This window comes from Apteryx mantelli, chromosome 2 (assembly GCF_036417845.1).
Source record: "Apteryx mantelli isolate bAptMan1 chromosome 2, bAptMan1.hap1, whole genome shotgun sequence".
NCBI lineage: Eukaryota > Metazoa > Chordata > Aves > Apterygiformes > Apterygidae > Apteryx > Apteryx mantelli.
In genome coordinates this window covers 122346299-122360265 of record NC_089979.1, presented here as the reverse complement: position 1 = coordinate 122360265, position 13967 = coordinate 122346299, and the positions used below count along the sequence as shown (strand labels likewise).

At 43.2% G+C, this 13967-nt stretch overlaps 1 protein-coding gene across 1 annotated transcript; it reads left to right on the top strand.

Annotated features, from left to right (window-relative positions):
• The first annotated feature begins 2698 nt into the window (after window positions 1–2698).
• Window positions 2699–13641, top strand: GGCT (gamma-glutamylcyclotransferase). The gene is made up of 5 exons (XM_067292183.1): window positions 2699–2899; window positions 5595–5717; window positions 7155–7300; window positions 10869–11004; window positions 13049–13641. The coding sequence occupies exons 1-5, from the start codon at window positions 2699–2701 to the stop codon at window positions 13196–13198; spliced, it is 756 nt and encodes a 251-aa protein (XP_067148284.1). The 3' UTR covers window positions 13199–13641.
• Window positions 13642–13967: the final 326 nt, after the last annotated feature.

The following is a 13967-nucleotide window of genomic DNA, read 5'->3' as shown; positions in this document are numbered from 1 at the left end:
TGGAATTCTTGGTGCTGGGAAAAAAATGGCCTTTTTTGGTGCAGAATTCCAAAGTTTCCATGACTCAGAAAGTGTTACAAAAGGCCCTTTTTTTCTTAGAAAAATGTCATTTGGAGATCAAAAAGCAAAAATTCTCACATGCTTTGTTACATTTCATATATAAGATTTTCCGTTGAGAAAAAATGCCAATCTTGCCTCATCAGGGATGGCTCACAGCAAAACGAGGCTTGTTCAGAAAGCACCAAAGGCAGGAGACGCCGATCTGGTCCACGAGGTGGCCACTTCGGGGCACACGAGGCTGCAGCCTCCATCCGAGCCCCCCGGACAGGGGCGCCCAGCAAGTCTCTCCCAGGGGGATTTCTGCATCTGCCCTGCAACCTTTCCTAGGGAAGGGCATCACAGAGGCATCCTCTGCCTATTTGCTTAAAACCAGTAGAAAAACAGTAGCTTTGAAACCTATAGCTTTCTATCACCTCTGGTTGAAATCAGCCAATGGTCCACAAGCGATGGGAAGAGGCCAGAGATACACTGCCCCGTGCAGCGTGTGATTGCATAAGCATTTCCTTCGGGAAAGCAGACTGAAAGCATATACCAGAAACAGATTTTTGAAAGATGTGTTCATCTACTCGTTGTCACAAGTAGTAAGACTGAGGAAGTCTTGCTGCATAATCCTATGACCTGTGTAGCAAAGGAACACAATGCTTCCTTCTGGCCTTAAAACATTTATTCGTATAAAAGAGAAAAACTAAAAATAGAAAATTGCTGTTCAGAAAGGATCAGAACCACATTTGTCACTTTACGCATGACATTTTTTGTAAAATGTGTCATTTTACATGTTTTATGAAGAATCTGAATTTGTCTATGCTTGTGTTGGGAAAACTAAAGCACCACTTCCAGTGAAGCGCTACACATGTAATTGTAAATGTAAAGGATGGGGGCTGTTTTATGTCACCCACTTGTTGTTGTCGCTTTTCCCTCCAGGTTGCATGGGTCAGGATGTATCCGGAGAGGCATGTAGCAGCCCGGCTAGCGAGATATACAGATATAGATATATTGCTTCAGTGGTGCATCCTTAGGGGAAGCTAGTAATAAGGCCTCCTCCTGTCACATTTGAGTATTGCAAATATCAAGGGGAAAGAGAGGAAATGCCTCTGCACATGGGCCTGCAAGTCTGCTTGCCTTCATGTACACATCTTCTCACCTTTTATTCTTGTGTACGCCGAGCATAAACCGCTCACAGCCTCAATGTGCGTCTGCGACAAACGTATGCATCCCCAGCATTGCCAGCTGGAGCAAGTTACACTGTTTTACTTCTCACTGTCCATATTTAAAATTCATCACTGTTTACATTTTGCTTGGACATGGCCAGGAAGCTTACAAGAAAAATGCATTAGTTTGAATTTAGCACAGGGACTCTAATCCTCTCAATTTTGGTACAATAAATTGCAGAATCTACTCACTGCAAATGTCTTCTTCCCTGCAGAGGATGTCTTTTTATAGGAAGTAACTGTTATTAAATGAAATTTATCCTGCAAGCATTAAAAGTACATGGTTGAGAAGAACCTGTTATCAGAAGTCCCCTGGATTCTGCAATTTTGCAGAGCGATTCTGCCATAGAATCCATTCCTGGCGGTTGGACTGCACTCCTGAGCCTCTCCTTGCAAAATTGAAATATATATCATTTCTAGTCCTTGCAATTGCAAGAACAACCTTGAAAATAAGAGCTTCATGTAATCCAATGCAATAGCATCAAGCTGAGACTGTGGGGAATTGAAACAACCTTTCATTATTCCTTGAGATAAGGTATATGGAAAAAAGGGAGGCCCATGGAGGGCCCGCTGAAACGGTAAGATTGTTTAATGAAATGTAAAATTTGGAATGTGTTAATTTAACTATTTAAATATATACATACATATGTTGCTAACTATTTATTTGCTCTTCCTCAGGCTAGGGCGCAAGGGCAGAGTCGGTTTCTTGGGCACGCAAAGTGGCGCGGCTTGTCCTTGGCCGCCCAGGGGCGTGGGCAGCCAGCGCAAGCTGGGCCGGGGGCCCACACCACGCTCACCCACCCCGGGGGAGGCTCCCCTAGGTGCTTGCTTCGTGCAGCATGGAGAGCACGGGCAAAAAAAAGAAAAGAAAAAAAAAGAAGAAAAACGGGATCGCAAAAAGACAGCTTCCCCAAGGACCTGTGTGTGGCTTGCGGTATTCACTGGGAGAAGCTATAGAAACGTGCACATTAGCTGAATGAAGGGCTCCCCATTTTCGGCATGTAATGTAACACAACGTAATGTAGCACAACGTAAAAAAACACACAGCAACACAAATTATATATAATACTAACTTATCACAGAATATCTCTGCATATCTATAGATATACATTTATACATAAAAAGTGGTGTGCTCTGATCCCCTGAGGCCTCCCCGGAGGGCGCCTACAAGGGCGCCCGTCAGCGGCAGGCTGCGGGAAGCTACCCAACGCTCCCCGCGCCCGCCGCCATTATTGCGTCACAACGCCCCACATCCGCCACTACACCCACCGCCCCCACGTGGCAGCAGTCGCGAGCTCCCGGCGGATGTAGCCAACGGGGGCGTGGCAGCGCCCGGCGGACAGCCAATGGCGGGCGCTCCCGCGCCGCGGCCCCGCCCCGCGAGCAGGCGCCGGGGAGGGGAGTTAAAGGGGCCGCGGGGTGCGGGGAGGATGGAACCCGGCGGCGGCGGCGGCGGCGGCGGCGGCGGCGGCGGCGGCGGCGGCGGCGGCGGCGGCGGCGGCGGCGGCGGCGGCGGCGGCGGCGGCGGCGGCGGCGGCGGCCTGTACTTCGCCTACGGCAGCAACCTGCTGCGGCAGAGGCTCCTGCTGAGCAGCCCCTCGGCGGCGCTCTGCGCGGTTGCCCGCCTACAGGTGCGTGCGCGGGGGGGCGGCCGCCGGCCCCTTTAAGGAGGGTGTCGCCTCCCGAGGCGGCCGAGGGGTGCCCGACTGAATCGGTCGTTCCTCGCTGCCACTGGTGTTGGGGGGTTATGGATTTTTTTTTGGGGGGGGGGGGGTATAAGACTGTACTTGAAATGCCAGCGCTAGGGTGTTGCATCATCTCTGCTGTCACTGCAAACTTCTTGCTACGTGCGCGGGCTTGAAGCTGCAGATTGCATCTAGAACCTGTCTCCTGAAAGGCAGGCTGCGAAAAGGCATATATTAGTGTCCCCCCCTTCTATTATTATTATTTTATGGGGGTTAATCAAGCCTCTAAGACTGTCAACCAAGACCGTACACATACAGGGTAATGAAAGTTTTGAACCTAAATGAGTAGGAGGTGCTCAGGTGGGTTTACAGGTAAGTTTCCTGCAGCTTTGCAATAAAGATGCTTTATTTAAAAAAAAAAAAAAAAAAAAAAAAACTCCTTCACTTGCCCCGCACTGGTTACAAGAAGGAAACCCTCCCCCTGCTGTGTTACAGGCAGGATGAAAGCTTTCCAACAGCACAGTGCAATCAAGATTTCAAAGAACTTCTTGGCAAAATCAGCTGCTGCTTGAGGGTACTTGATCCTTGAGGTGTTTTATATACTGACTGTGTGGTGAGCTTGGGGGCTGGGGGCAGCAGGGTAGCCTGGCTGGGGGCGCAGCCTCCGCAGTGCAATAGCAGGGTTACTGGTTCTTCCTCCCAATGTGCCTCACGTGTGTGGGGGTGGCTGAGGACCGATGACCAGTCTTGGTGGGGCTGTATGAGGCTTCACTGAGTAACTGTTCAGCTTCTACTTAAACTAGCTGAGGACTTCAAGGAAGCTTGCACGTGCATCGTATAGGAGCTATAGGTGCATCATATGGTAGCTTCTTCCAGGTTTCAGCTTTTCCCTTATTTCCTTTTCAAATGAAGCTTTTTTTCCCCCTTTTCAAAGGAGAAGGAGCAGGCTTTTCCTTTGAGTGGAAAAGCATGAGTGGAGTTTTTAACTTTTTTGTCTGTGCAGAAAGTTGTTTCTTCAAGTTGCAGTTGACACCTTCCTACAGCCTGGCTGCTGCCATGGGGTTGGTTGGTTTGTTTGTTTCTGAACAGTTATTAAATGCTACTATATCGATCTGGCTTTAATGTAGACTGGGAAACACAAGCTCCTTGTCATTAAGTAGTTGATGTACAGATTTGTACTATTACAATGATCTTTGGAGGAGCAGAACATTTATTGATACCACTTAAGGACTATCTGCAGGTTCTCTAGGGGTAATTGGGAAGAAAACATTCAGCATTAGAGAGCATATGACAAAGCTCCAAAAACACTTGTGTTTAATAAACTCCTACGGCCAGGTGTTTGGTGTCTCTTGGCACCATCTACCTGGCAATTAGGGCCTGCTCCTGTAAGTGCCTCACGCTTTAGAGACACCACTGACAAGCTAAACACACCAAACGCCCAGCATCCTGTGGGATCAGGCCTCAGAGGTGAGGAGGAAAGTAGCAGTATTGTGCCACTTATCCAAAGGTAAGTACTTTGGATAAAAGAGAGCCCCATGAAGACTTCTGCCTTGCTGCAGCTTTCCTTTTGTATTTCAGGTAAATTTTCAGGTTACACAGTAAGTGTCTGTTGTCACACGCAAGTTAGCTGTTGCAAGAGCTCTGTTGCTGGCTTCTCTAACAGACCTTTGAGCACTTGCTGTGCTCCTTGCTAACACATGGTGGCTTCAGTCCGTTGCTTGAAGATGACTCAAAATCACTGATACCTGCGAGCAAAGAAGTGCACAAAGGCTGGAGCTGATTTCTATTAATTGCTCTATGGTAAAAACATGGCAGCCTAATAAAATTTTAAAAATAGCCTATAAATAGGATATTTTGTATGCTAAACAAGAATAAGAATGTTTATAAGAATATATAACTTTTAAACATTTGTTAATTTTCAGTCAAAAACTGGAGGAAATGGAATATATTACAAGCACAGAAATCTCATTTCATCAATATTTAGAAAAAGGGCCAGAGACCAAGCTCTTGATCCAAGCATCTATTGCATTTGTTGCCTATCACCTGCAGTGCTTGCTGAGGTTGCCCATGTAGTGTAACGCAGTGTTTACTGCTTCCAGTATCTGAGCTAACCTAGTTATTTCTATACAGATTGTGTTGCACTTCTTGGGTGCTACCTGAAGGTTTTGTGCACTTCCTTGCAGGTATTGAATACAGATCACGTCCAAGAAAACAAAACTGGAGAAATCGTCTTTTTTTTTTTTTTTTTTTTTTTTTTTAATTATTAGACTGCTGTGAGTATGCCTGGTTCTACTACAGTATTTCCTTGGGACAGCCCTGCAAACACTTGTCCACATCTATAGCTTCAGGCCTCTACTTGACTGGTCTATTTACTTGCCTGCAAATTTGTTATGCCTGACTTGTCTGCAGGGTCTAGTCCAGAGTCCTGATCAATGTGCAGTAATCCAGTGACCCAGGCACTGCAAAGCCATTTTACAGCAGCTTGTAGAATGGTTGATGATTAGTGGGTCTAGGTAAACTACTGTTTTCCTAGAGAAACTGGTTTAATGAGGGACTCCTTATGAGGAAGGAAGATGACTCTACTGATGGAGTATACTGTGCATCTTCGCCAGGTTGCTGATAATTCTCATATCACTCACAGACGATCAATTGTGAAGTTCAGCTCTACACTGATGAAGATTTTTATTTCTTTAAGCCTCCAAGTGTTCAGCTTCTACAGTCTTTTACAATCAATCCCACATCTGCTAAGACATGTTTCAAGAAGGTAATGTCTCAGAAATTGAATATTAATGTGCACAGACATACAAGGTAACTTTGATGTGAAATATAGCTTAAAAAAGATGGAGAACGTGAGAAATAAGCAAAGCTGTAGAATTTCTTTTTTTAACACTTTGCCTTTCCATTTTTTGTTGTTGTTGAACAGGTAGTCTTCCTCAAACTTCTTTTTCCTTTCCCTTCCCATTTGCTAGGGAAAGGTCCACAAACTGCCTAACAAATAGGAGAGGAAACTGAGTCTGTGCAGCATCAGCCATGTGAAGTTGCACTAGAAAAATGCAAGAAACCTTTATTCTGTTTTGCCTATATAGTGATATTTGGTATTACTTATAAAAGAAGGAGATATTTGGGGGGGAGGGGTTGGTGGGTTTTGGGTTTTTTTTTTTTTTTTTTTTTTAAGGATGTTTGTACTTGCAGAACCTGAACAAACTCAGTCAAGGTGGCACGTGCCTTGACTTATAAATACCCAAGAATGTTCCACTTGAGTGATTAGATTGCACAAAACACTGGAAAATACATAAGATGGTATTTTATGCCTGGGTTTCTATTAGTGCATGAGAAAAGAACCGCAACTCACCATCTTCACAGAATCACAGAATCACAGAATCACTGAGGTTGGAAGGGACCTCTGGAGATCATCTAGTCCAACCCCCCTGCTCCACCAGGGTCACCTAGAGCACATTGCACAGGATTGCATCCAGGCGCATTTTGAATATCTCCAGAGAAGGAGACTCCACCACCTCTCGGGGCAACCTTGGAATCTTGGAAGCTTCTTTAATGTTACTATTTTCCTGAACCTTGCATGGTAGCATTTATGACTTATGTTAGCACCAAAAGCTCCAAAGGAATGGGCATCAGGCAGGCACATCTCCTGAGGAAAGAGAAGAAAGCAGCAGGCAGTTCTCTCCTTCATGGCACACCCCAGCCGATAGCCCTTCAGCTCTTCCAAAGGGAAGCACATCAGTCCTGTCGCTGCTGACTTGGACAGAAGTAAAGCTGCCGTTCCCACGGCACTGCTGTGTTTGCAGAAACGGGCATGTGTGCTATTCTAGAGAAAGAACCACGTACTCTATATTCCATTGTCTTCTCACTGCTAGAAATTTTTAGCGAATGTTCAGGCCAGCCTAAGAGTTTGGAGGTGGATCTGGATTTTTGCAGACCAAGGCTTTTACCCACAGCGCTCTCTGCCAGACCCCCCTTTCCTTTTGTCCCGAGGCCATTGTTTCTCTTGGGGAGTAGAAAAGGCTGACTTCAACCCTTAGCTGGGAGTTGGGTCTGATCCTGCCACTGTGACCATCAGTTCCTCCTCCTGGAGCTCCAAATGACTTCTTGTAGCTGGCTTTATAGCTGCCCGTTTCATGTTAAGAATAGTCAACAGCCCTTATCTTAAGTGGAAACTGATTCTCTGCATTGGTTTCATTTGCAGGATTTTAAGCTCGCTTTTGGCCATCATCAAGGCAGAATAAGTCCTCTCTGGCATGGAGGTACAGCTACCATTGTTCAGAGCCCTGGAGACGAAGTTTGGGGAATAGTGTGGAAAATGAACGCTAGCAATTTAAGTTCTCTGGATAAGTAGGTGACTTAACTTTGCTGTTTCATATTACTTCAGAGAGCAATTCAAAAATTATAGTGAATTTTTGGTAAAAGCCAATGTGGAGGCTTTGGTTAGGATCAAGAAGATGCTTTTGATTTTAATATGTGAATTTTACTCCACAATACATGTGCTGACTTCCAAAGCATTTGTGATTAAATGGCTTTGTTTTCCAAGCTAAAGCTCCTTAGAGAGATTTTAATAAGCTATGAAGCTTGACTTGGAGTTATGTTGTTCAGGTTACATTTTTTACCCCCTCCCCACAATGTCCTGTCCCATATCTGACTCCAAACTCTGTGTTTGATCTGTGAGCTGTTTTCCATTGCTCTAGGGAGAGTGTGCTTTGAGATTGACACCCGTTTCTGTCTCAGTACATCTAGACTCCAGCCGCAGTGGAAAAGGGAAGGGGTGAGAACCTGACTTTGCAGACAAGAAGCAGATCTTTAGCTTCCCCCAAAGGTCTCTTTGCTTGTTTTATTTTTGCATGTTCTCCCTTTTAAGGGAAAGGCTTTTAACCTTTGTAGACTTAAGGTAGATCCAAGCAGGGAACTCTGGCAGTCTTGTTTGCCCTTTTCAATGGGAAAGGCTGGCAGCACCTTGCAATGCACAGTGGCAAGTGCTCTCCTGGGCCTGATAGTTAAGTTTAAGACAACTTGAGCAAGTTGTTCCCAACCTGTGCACAGGTTGAAGAGCCCTGGAGAACCACCTGGGTAGACAAATCAAGGAGCGTATAACTTTCTGCAGAGCCGAAGTGAGGACTTGGACCCTCGTCTCCAGAACTTTGGCTAGTGTCCTGTGTTTACTGCACTGTTGGCACAGCACAGTGCTTCTGGTATGCAAGAATAGTTTGTTTGGAGCAGCTCAGCAATGTCAGTTAATTCCAGTGGAAGTGTGGGCTAGTGAGGCTAAGGAAAAAGGGCATATTAAGCTAGTTCAAAGCATTAAACTAGTGCAGCCCTGCTGCCTCTGGTACCATAGCAATTTTGGTTATTGCTGCACTGTGCTGTGCCAACGTGTCCTTATAACCCTGGCCATGAAACCTGAAGTTCCAACTTACTTTTCATTACCTGCAGTGAACCCAAAAGATAACAGAAACTGTTGACCAGCTGTTGACACCATGGAAATGGCCATGTTCAGCACTCTCACATCCTGGCTGGGAATGTTCGTCCTGAGCAGGAGGCCTCTAACTAGGACACTTCTGGCTGGAGAGAGCTGCACATGTCCCTACTTTATCTCCTCAGTTCCCCCTCTTTTGCTTGCACTAACACTTACTCTCCTCTCCCCCCTTCTCTTTCTGCTGATCGTTACTAAATTCTACTCACTTACCATTCTTTCATGAAGCTTCAGACTTCACAAGTATAAAGATCCTTCCGACCTGTCTGGCAGCATCTGCTTTGCTAGTAGCACCGCTTCCCCCCTATGGGACAATATTTTGTATTTAACTGTTAGAAATGTAGTTTACATACTGCAGAATTGCAGATCCCTGGCATATGTTTGGCAGGGGATAAACTCTTAATGCTAGCTAAGATGCTGGTTAGACAGGCCTAGAGAAACTGCTGTAACTCCACCAGAAACTATAGGATGGATATGAGCATTAAAGGTTATTTTTTCCCAGCTGCCTCACTGTCATGAAGGTGATCTAGAAATGGGAGGAAGACAGACCTGACTTTTCCTTGCTCTTTTAGGATTTATTCTTTTAGAAGCAAAACTTTTTAATGTAGTGTGATTTGTGCTAAGCCTGAAGGAAGTAACTATGTACTTAAGGGTTCTACAGGCCCAAAATTGAAAAATCAGCACAGTAAATATTTGGGTCCTCTCTGCCCCATCTTTTATATCGCGTAAATGACTGGGCACCTGGCAGAATTGTTACAGAAGAAAAAACAAAACAAAACTGTGAAGTGAGAAGAAACCAGAGAGGAAACTGTTCCTATAAATACATAAAGAAGTAGTTTCCTCATCTGCATATCTTCCCTCTAAAAACCCTGGTGATAAATCATTTACCTATCAAACTTTTACACTGGGCTTTTTTTTAATGATAGTTGATAGTGTTCTTTTAAGGATTGCTTCTAAATAATTCTAATGAGCATACATGTATCACTGCTGAAGAAGTTGGGATTCTTTGGTTGTGCACAAGCAGATTTATTTGGAAGTTCTCAACTAATTTTTTTCTGGCATTTCCATGCATCACAAAAACCCCCCGTTACCCAATTATTCTGTCTGGGTAAAGAAGTTGGTGCTTTGTTAATCAGAAACAGAAGAGGGAGTGTGTAATTAATGCTATATATAGTTCAAACACTAATGAAATAATGTAATATTTAGAATGCAAAAATGGAGGAGGAATCTTTTGGTTGGATGAGTAATTTTTTTGTCTCTGAATGGGTTTTGGTGCTCTTTTCACAGCCAGACCTCAGTTTTGGTTTTTTTTTGTTTTTTTTTTTGTTTTTTTTTTTGTCTTCTGTACGTCACAAATCTGTAGATCATCAACTAACGCATGACTTTTCCTCTTACATCCCAGCAGACAGTGTTACTTAACTGTAATTTTTTTCTTGCTCTCACACCTTCATGTGACTCTCTTTATTTTGTGTTCTTTTTGTTGGCCTTGATTGTGCACTTAGCTTCCAGTCTCTGCCTGCACTTACCTAGTTACTCTCAAAACATGGCCTGTGTTATGTATGTTAAGTAACTTGCAATGGTATTAAGTCTTTAAAAGAGAGAAAATGTGTCAAGCATCTGGATATCATTTTGACAAGCACTGTTAGAACCTGTTTTATCACTCTTATCTTTAGCACATTTAAGAAGTTAATTGTGATATAAAAAGTCTGTCTTGTGTTGCTTTAATTTCTTCTTTATTTCTTACTATTTCCTCAGACTTTTATTGGTGGTTAAATGTTAATGGTTAAAGACAGAAGGTAGCTTTTTTTTTAATCCCAAGGTAGCATGATTTTGCTGTTAAAAGAACAAAATGGAATGGTTTTTGCCCTGATCTAGCTCATTGGTGCTGTACAAGATCTACAAGTCTTGTGCAAATGAAAGGATGTCCTGGATTCTTCACTTGAACGTGCATTGCCAGAGTTATGCAAGTTTCCTCTTATTCAAATGTAACACAATGGGCAAGATAAAACTTTGTAATTGTTTCATTATCTCAGTGGAAGGTAATGAATGATATGTGCCTGGCTTATTAATTCTGATAATCTTGGTTGTGCTTCTGTTGTAGATTATAAAACTTGCACAGTAATTAACTGATTCGCAAGCAACATTCTTGCTCTAATTGTGCAAGTTAACCACTAGACTTCTTCCTTACATTACTAAAATGATAAAAGTGAATGTTGCACATTCTTTAGAAGACTTATTTTTGGATCTGAAACAAGTTTTGACAAAAAGAACAGGAATTTTTTTTTGTTTTAATTCAGTCAATGGTGCAACCAAGTGTTCTGCCTTAAGTTCTGTTATATTAAATGCATATGTTTAATTGCACACTTTGTTTGAAAGACATGATATAGTTGTCACCTGTGCATCAGTTGTTTGGCATGAAAAGAATGTCCTTTACAGGCAAGAGGGAGTTGAAGATGGCATTTATGTCCCAATCGAAGTTAATGTCCACACTCAAGCAGGAAAAGTACTGACCTGTCGCAGCTACCAGATGCGTGACTGTGTCTTTGGTCCCCCTTCTCCCCAGTATAAAAAGGTAGGTGTTGCATTGCTGTAATTCGGAGAGTGTGAACAGAAATGCATAGTGCAGTACTTCCATTCACTGTAAATAAAGTACTTATTAAATAGGACAGAAGGAGTGAGTAATTCTAATGTAAGGGTATAACTTAATCCTTGTGCAATGTACTAGTGCAGCGCTGCTTACAGAAGATTCCTGGCTTCTTAAAGACCTACTAAATCACTTTTGGTTTTTGCTTTAGTTCTGCTCAAATATGTGGGGGTAAATTACATAAAGGCTCTGTTGCAACCCATGAATTAGTTATAACTGACACACAGGGATTTCTGAGGGTTGCCAGGTGTTTCCATATATGCAGCAATTCTGTTTTGGTCTTAAAAATGAATGTGCTCCAGTAAAAGGACGGAGGGAAGCTTCTCTGTCCTTGAGCACCTGGCTTGGAGTCTCAAGGACACAGATTTTATCTATACTTTTATGAAACACTGTCTTTAAAACGAGAGATGTTGGTCATCGGACGCATTGCCCAGTGTATCGCAGGATTTCCAGCACCACTGTGGAGCACTACGCTTGATGACTGGGGAGGCAGAAGTCTTTCGACACTGTTCTGCAATTCACTGACTACGGAGACGCATGATCCACTCACTCAGCAGGCCTGACCTGCTTAGCTTGTGAGATCCCATGAGGGCCTAGCCTCAGGTGGCATGACTGCGTGTCTGAAATTGTACAGTTATTAGGAATTGCAGATAGACAGCATCATAGTGTGGTGACCTTTTCTACTGAAAGCAAAGAAACAGGGGCTTGAGCCTGTTAAATCCCACGTGTGCATTGCGTCTCCTAACCGAGGAACTCACCACGTGAACTGGCTTCCAAGAGCATGGCTAAGGCCGGCTGCCGCAGCATTTGTTAAGAGAAAGCTTGCTTAGGAAGCAAGCTTTGCCATTTCACAAACCACTCCCCCCCCCCTTTTCTGTCCAGACAGGTCTTTAAGGCTTTTCAGGGAGTTAAGACTAATGCACTACCAATGACTGTGCTGCTGTGTGTGACTCTCCCTAGTACGCTGCAAGAGCAGGCTTTCAGTATTGGCAGCCTGATCTAGTTAAACATTCCCTCCTGCTGTTGTCAGGGTTGGCTGTTAGGTTTGGGTGGGGTTTTTTTTGTTTTTTTTTTTTTCCTCCCTGCTCTTATTTGTTTAACCAAAGTTAGCCAGGCGGGAGGGCTAGATTTTAGTACAGGCGACTGCATCTGCACACAGTGATCCACATCCATCTAGTGCTGTGTACTTCTGTGGCAAAGGTCATACCGTTCTAGACATCTCATCCTTGAACTTCCTGGCGGTTGAATGAGTGAAATAATATTTACAATAGTATCAGCCTTTAAAATCTGCATATTTATCTGTTTGTTCATTCCTGTATGTGAACTTGCTGGTGTCTTTTCTAGTCTTGGCTCCTGCAGCCTCCTCTTTTCCTCTCACTTTGCCAATTATTTTCTTTTGCACTAAAACTTCAGTTTATTTTGTGTCTAGAAGGAAAGCTGCAGTAACAAACTTTAAGCCAGGTGTTTTTACTAAGCTGAGTACCTGTTTCTGTTACTATATTTCTACTCCTATAACCTGTCTAGGTCCCCACTGCTGTGCTTTGGATTCAAATGGTTTAGTTTGAAAAAGAATTTCAATAATAAATGCTGCTTTTCGCTCAGCTCTGATACTAAGGCTGACTGAAGACATAGAAGTCCTCTTCCTCCCTGGGGGAAAGAAAGAAATAACTGAACAGGAGCTTAATCATGCAGTCCTGTGCATGTTAATAGCTTTTTGGGATCCTAGGGGGTCTGTCTTGGTAGTACCTGGTATGAACCTCTTCACATTAATTTTGTTGATAGAGTCTTCAGTAGTCATCCAAAAGCCTTTAGCTCTCTTTGGGTGCAAACAACATTATTTGTGACTAATTCTCTTGTTACCGTAAGTGGTTCTTCCTGTATGAGCAAAAATGTCTGTAGGGGTCTCTCCTTCCTAACATTATTATTGAGGGCTTTTTCTTTTCTTTCCCCGCCCCCCTCCTTTTGACCGTAGGTTATCTGCATGGGTGCAAAACAGAATGGCTTGCCAGCGGAATATCAGAAGAAATTAGAAACTATAGAAACTAATAACTATGCAGGACCAGTGCCAATCTTGGAAGAAATTGAAGCTGCTACTGAGGCAAAGAACATACCTTCTGCATAGAATACTTCTGCATTTGCTTGGCTTTTCACTGTGATTTAGATATCTTTCCTCACTCTGATCTGCAGTTTCTTTATTCCTCAGGAAAAAATGAGTTTGGTGCACATCTACAGCAAGCCATTAGATATAACGTGCAGTTTGAAGACACACTGGCATTGACAACTTCTTCACTTTGTATGTCTAGTTTGAGTACTTGCTGAAGTTTTCGTAGATTTGGAAACTATCTTTCTGTAATTCTCATGCAGTGATGCACATGATTTTGTGCTTCACGTCCTTCTGTTTACAGAGCTTTTTAAAAGAAAAAGGCCATCCTGCTAGGAATTTTTATCTATTGGTGTCTGAGGAATAAGGGCTGCAGGATCAGGCCCTTTGTTCTTAAATGCTGTGTACACAATTATCAAGAATTTCAAAGGTTTCCTAGGGTGCAAAATAGATTCAGAACTCTAAAGCAAGACTAAATATTTGTCTTTTATTTCCTGCTACTCCTCTTAATGGTTTAAAGCCCAACCTATCTGAAACTATGGAGTTTGGTCTTCATTTAAAAGGTTAATAAAGAAAGCAGAAGGATTTTTAAAAACTTTCCATGTTTTCAAGTGTTAGTCCAAAAGGCAACCCAGGCCTGAAATGTTCAGCAAAGGATCTCATTCAAAGCATCACAGCCTGCTCCTTTCCCTGTCTAGGAATCATCACAGGTAAACTAGGTTAGGTACCACCAACAGATGTTAAAGAGCTCATTTTAGTTAGATAATTCTAAGGATTTTTTTTTAATGAC

Excerpts from the sequence above, each read along its gene's own strand:
- GGCT (XM_067292183.1), top strand. The coding sequence starts at position 2,699 with ATGGAACCCGGCGGCGGCGGCGGCGGCGGCGGCGGCGGCGGCGGCGGC. Across the intron at positions 2,900-5,594 it reads GCGCGGTTGCCCGCCTACAG|ACGATCAATTGTGAAGTTCA; the intron begins GTGCGTGCGCGG and ends TATCACTCACAG. Across the intron at positions 11,005-13,048 it reads CTTCTCCCCAGTATAAAAAG|GTTATCTGCATGGGTGCAAA; the intron begins GTAGGTGTTGCA and ends TTTTGACCGTAG.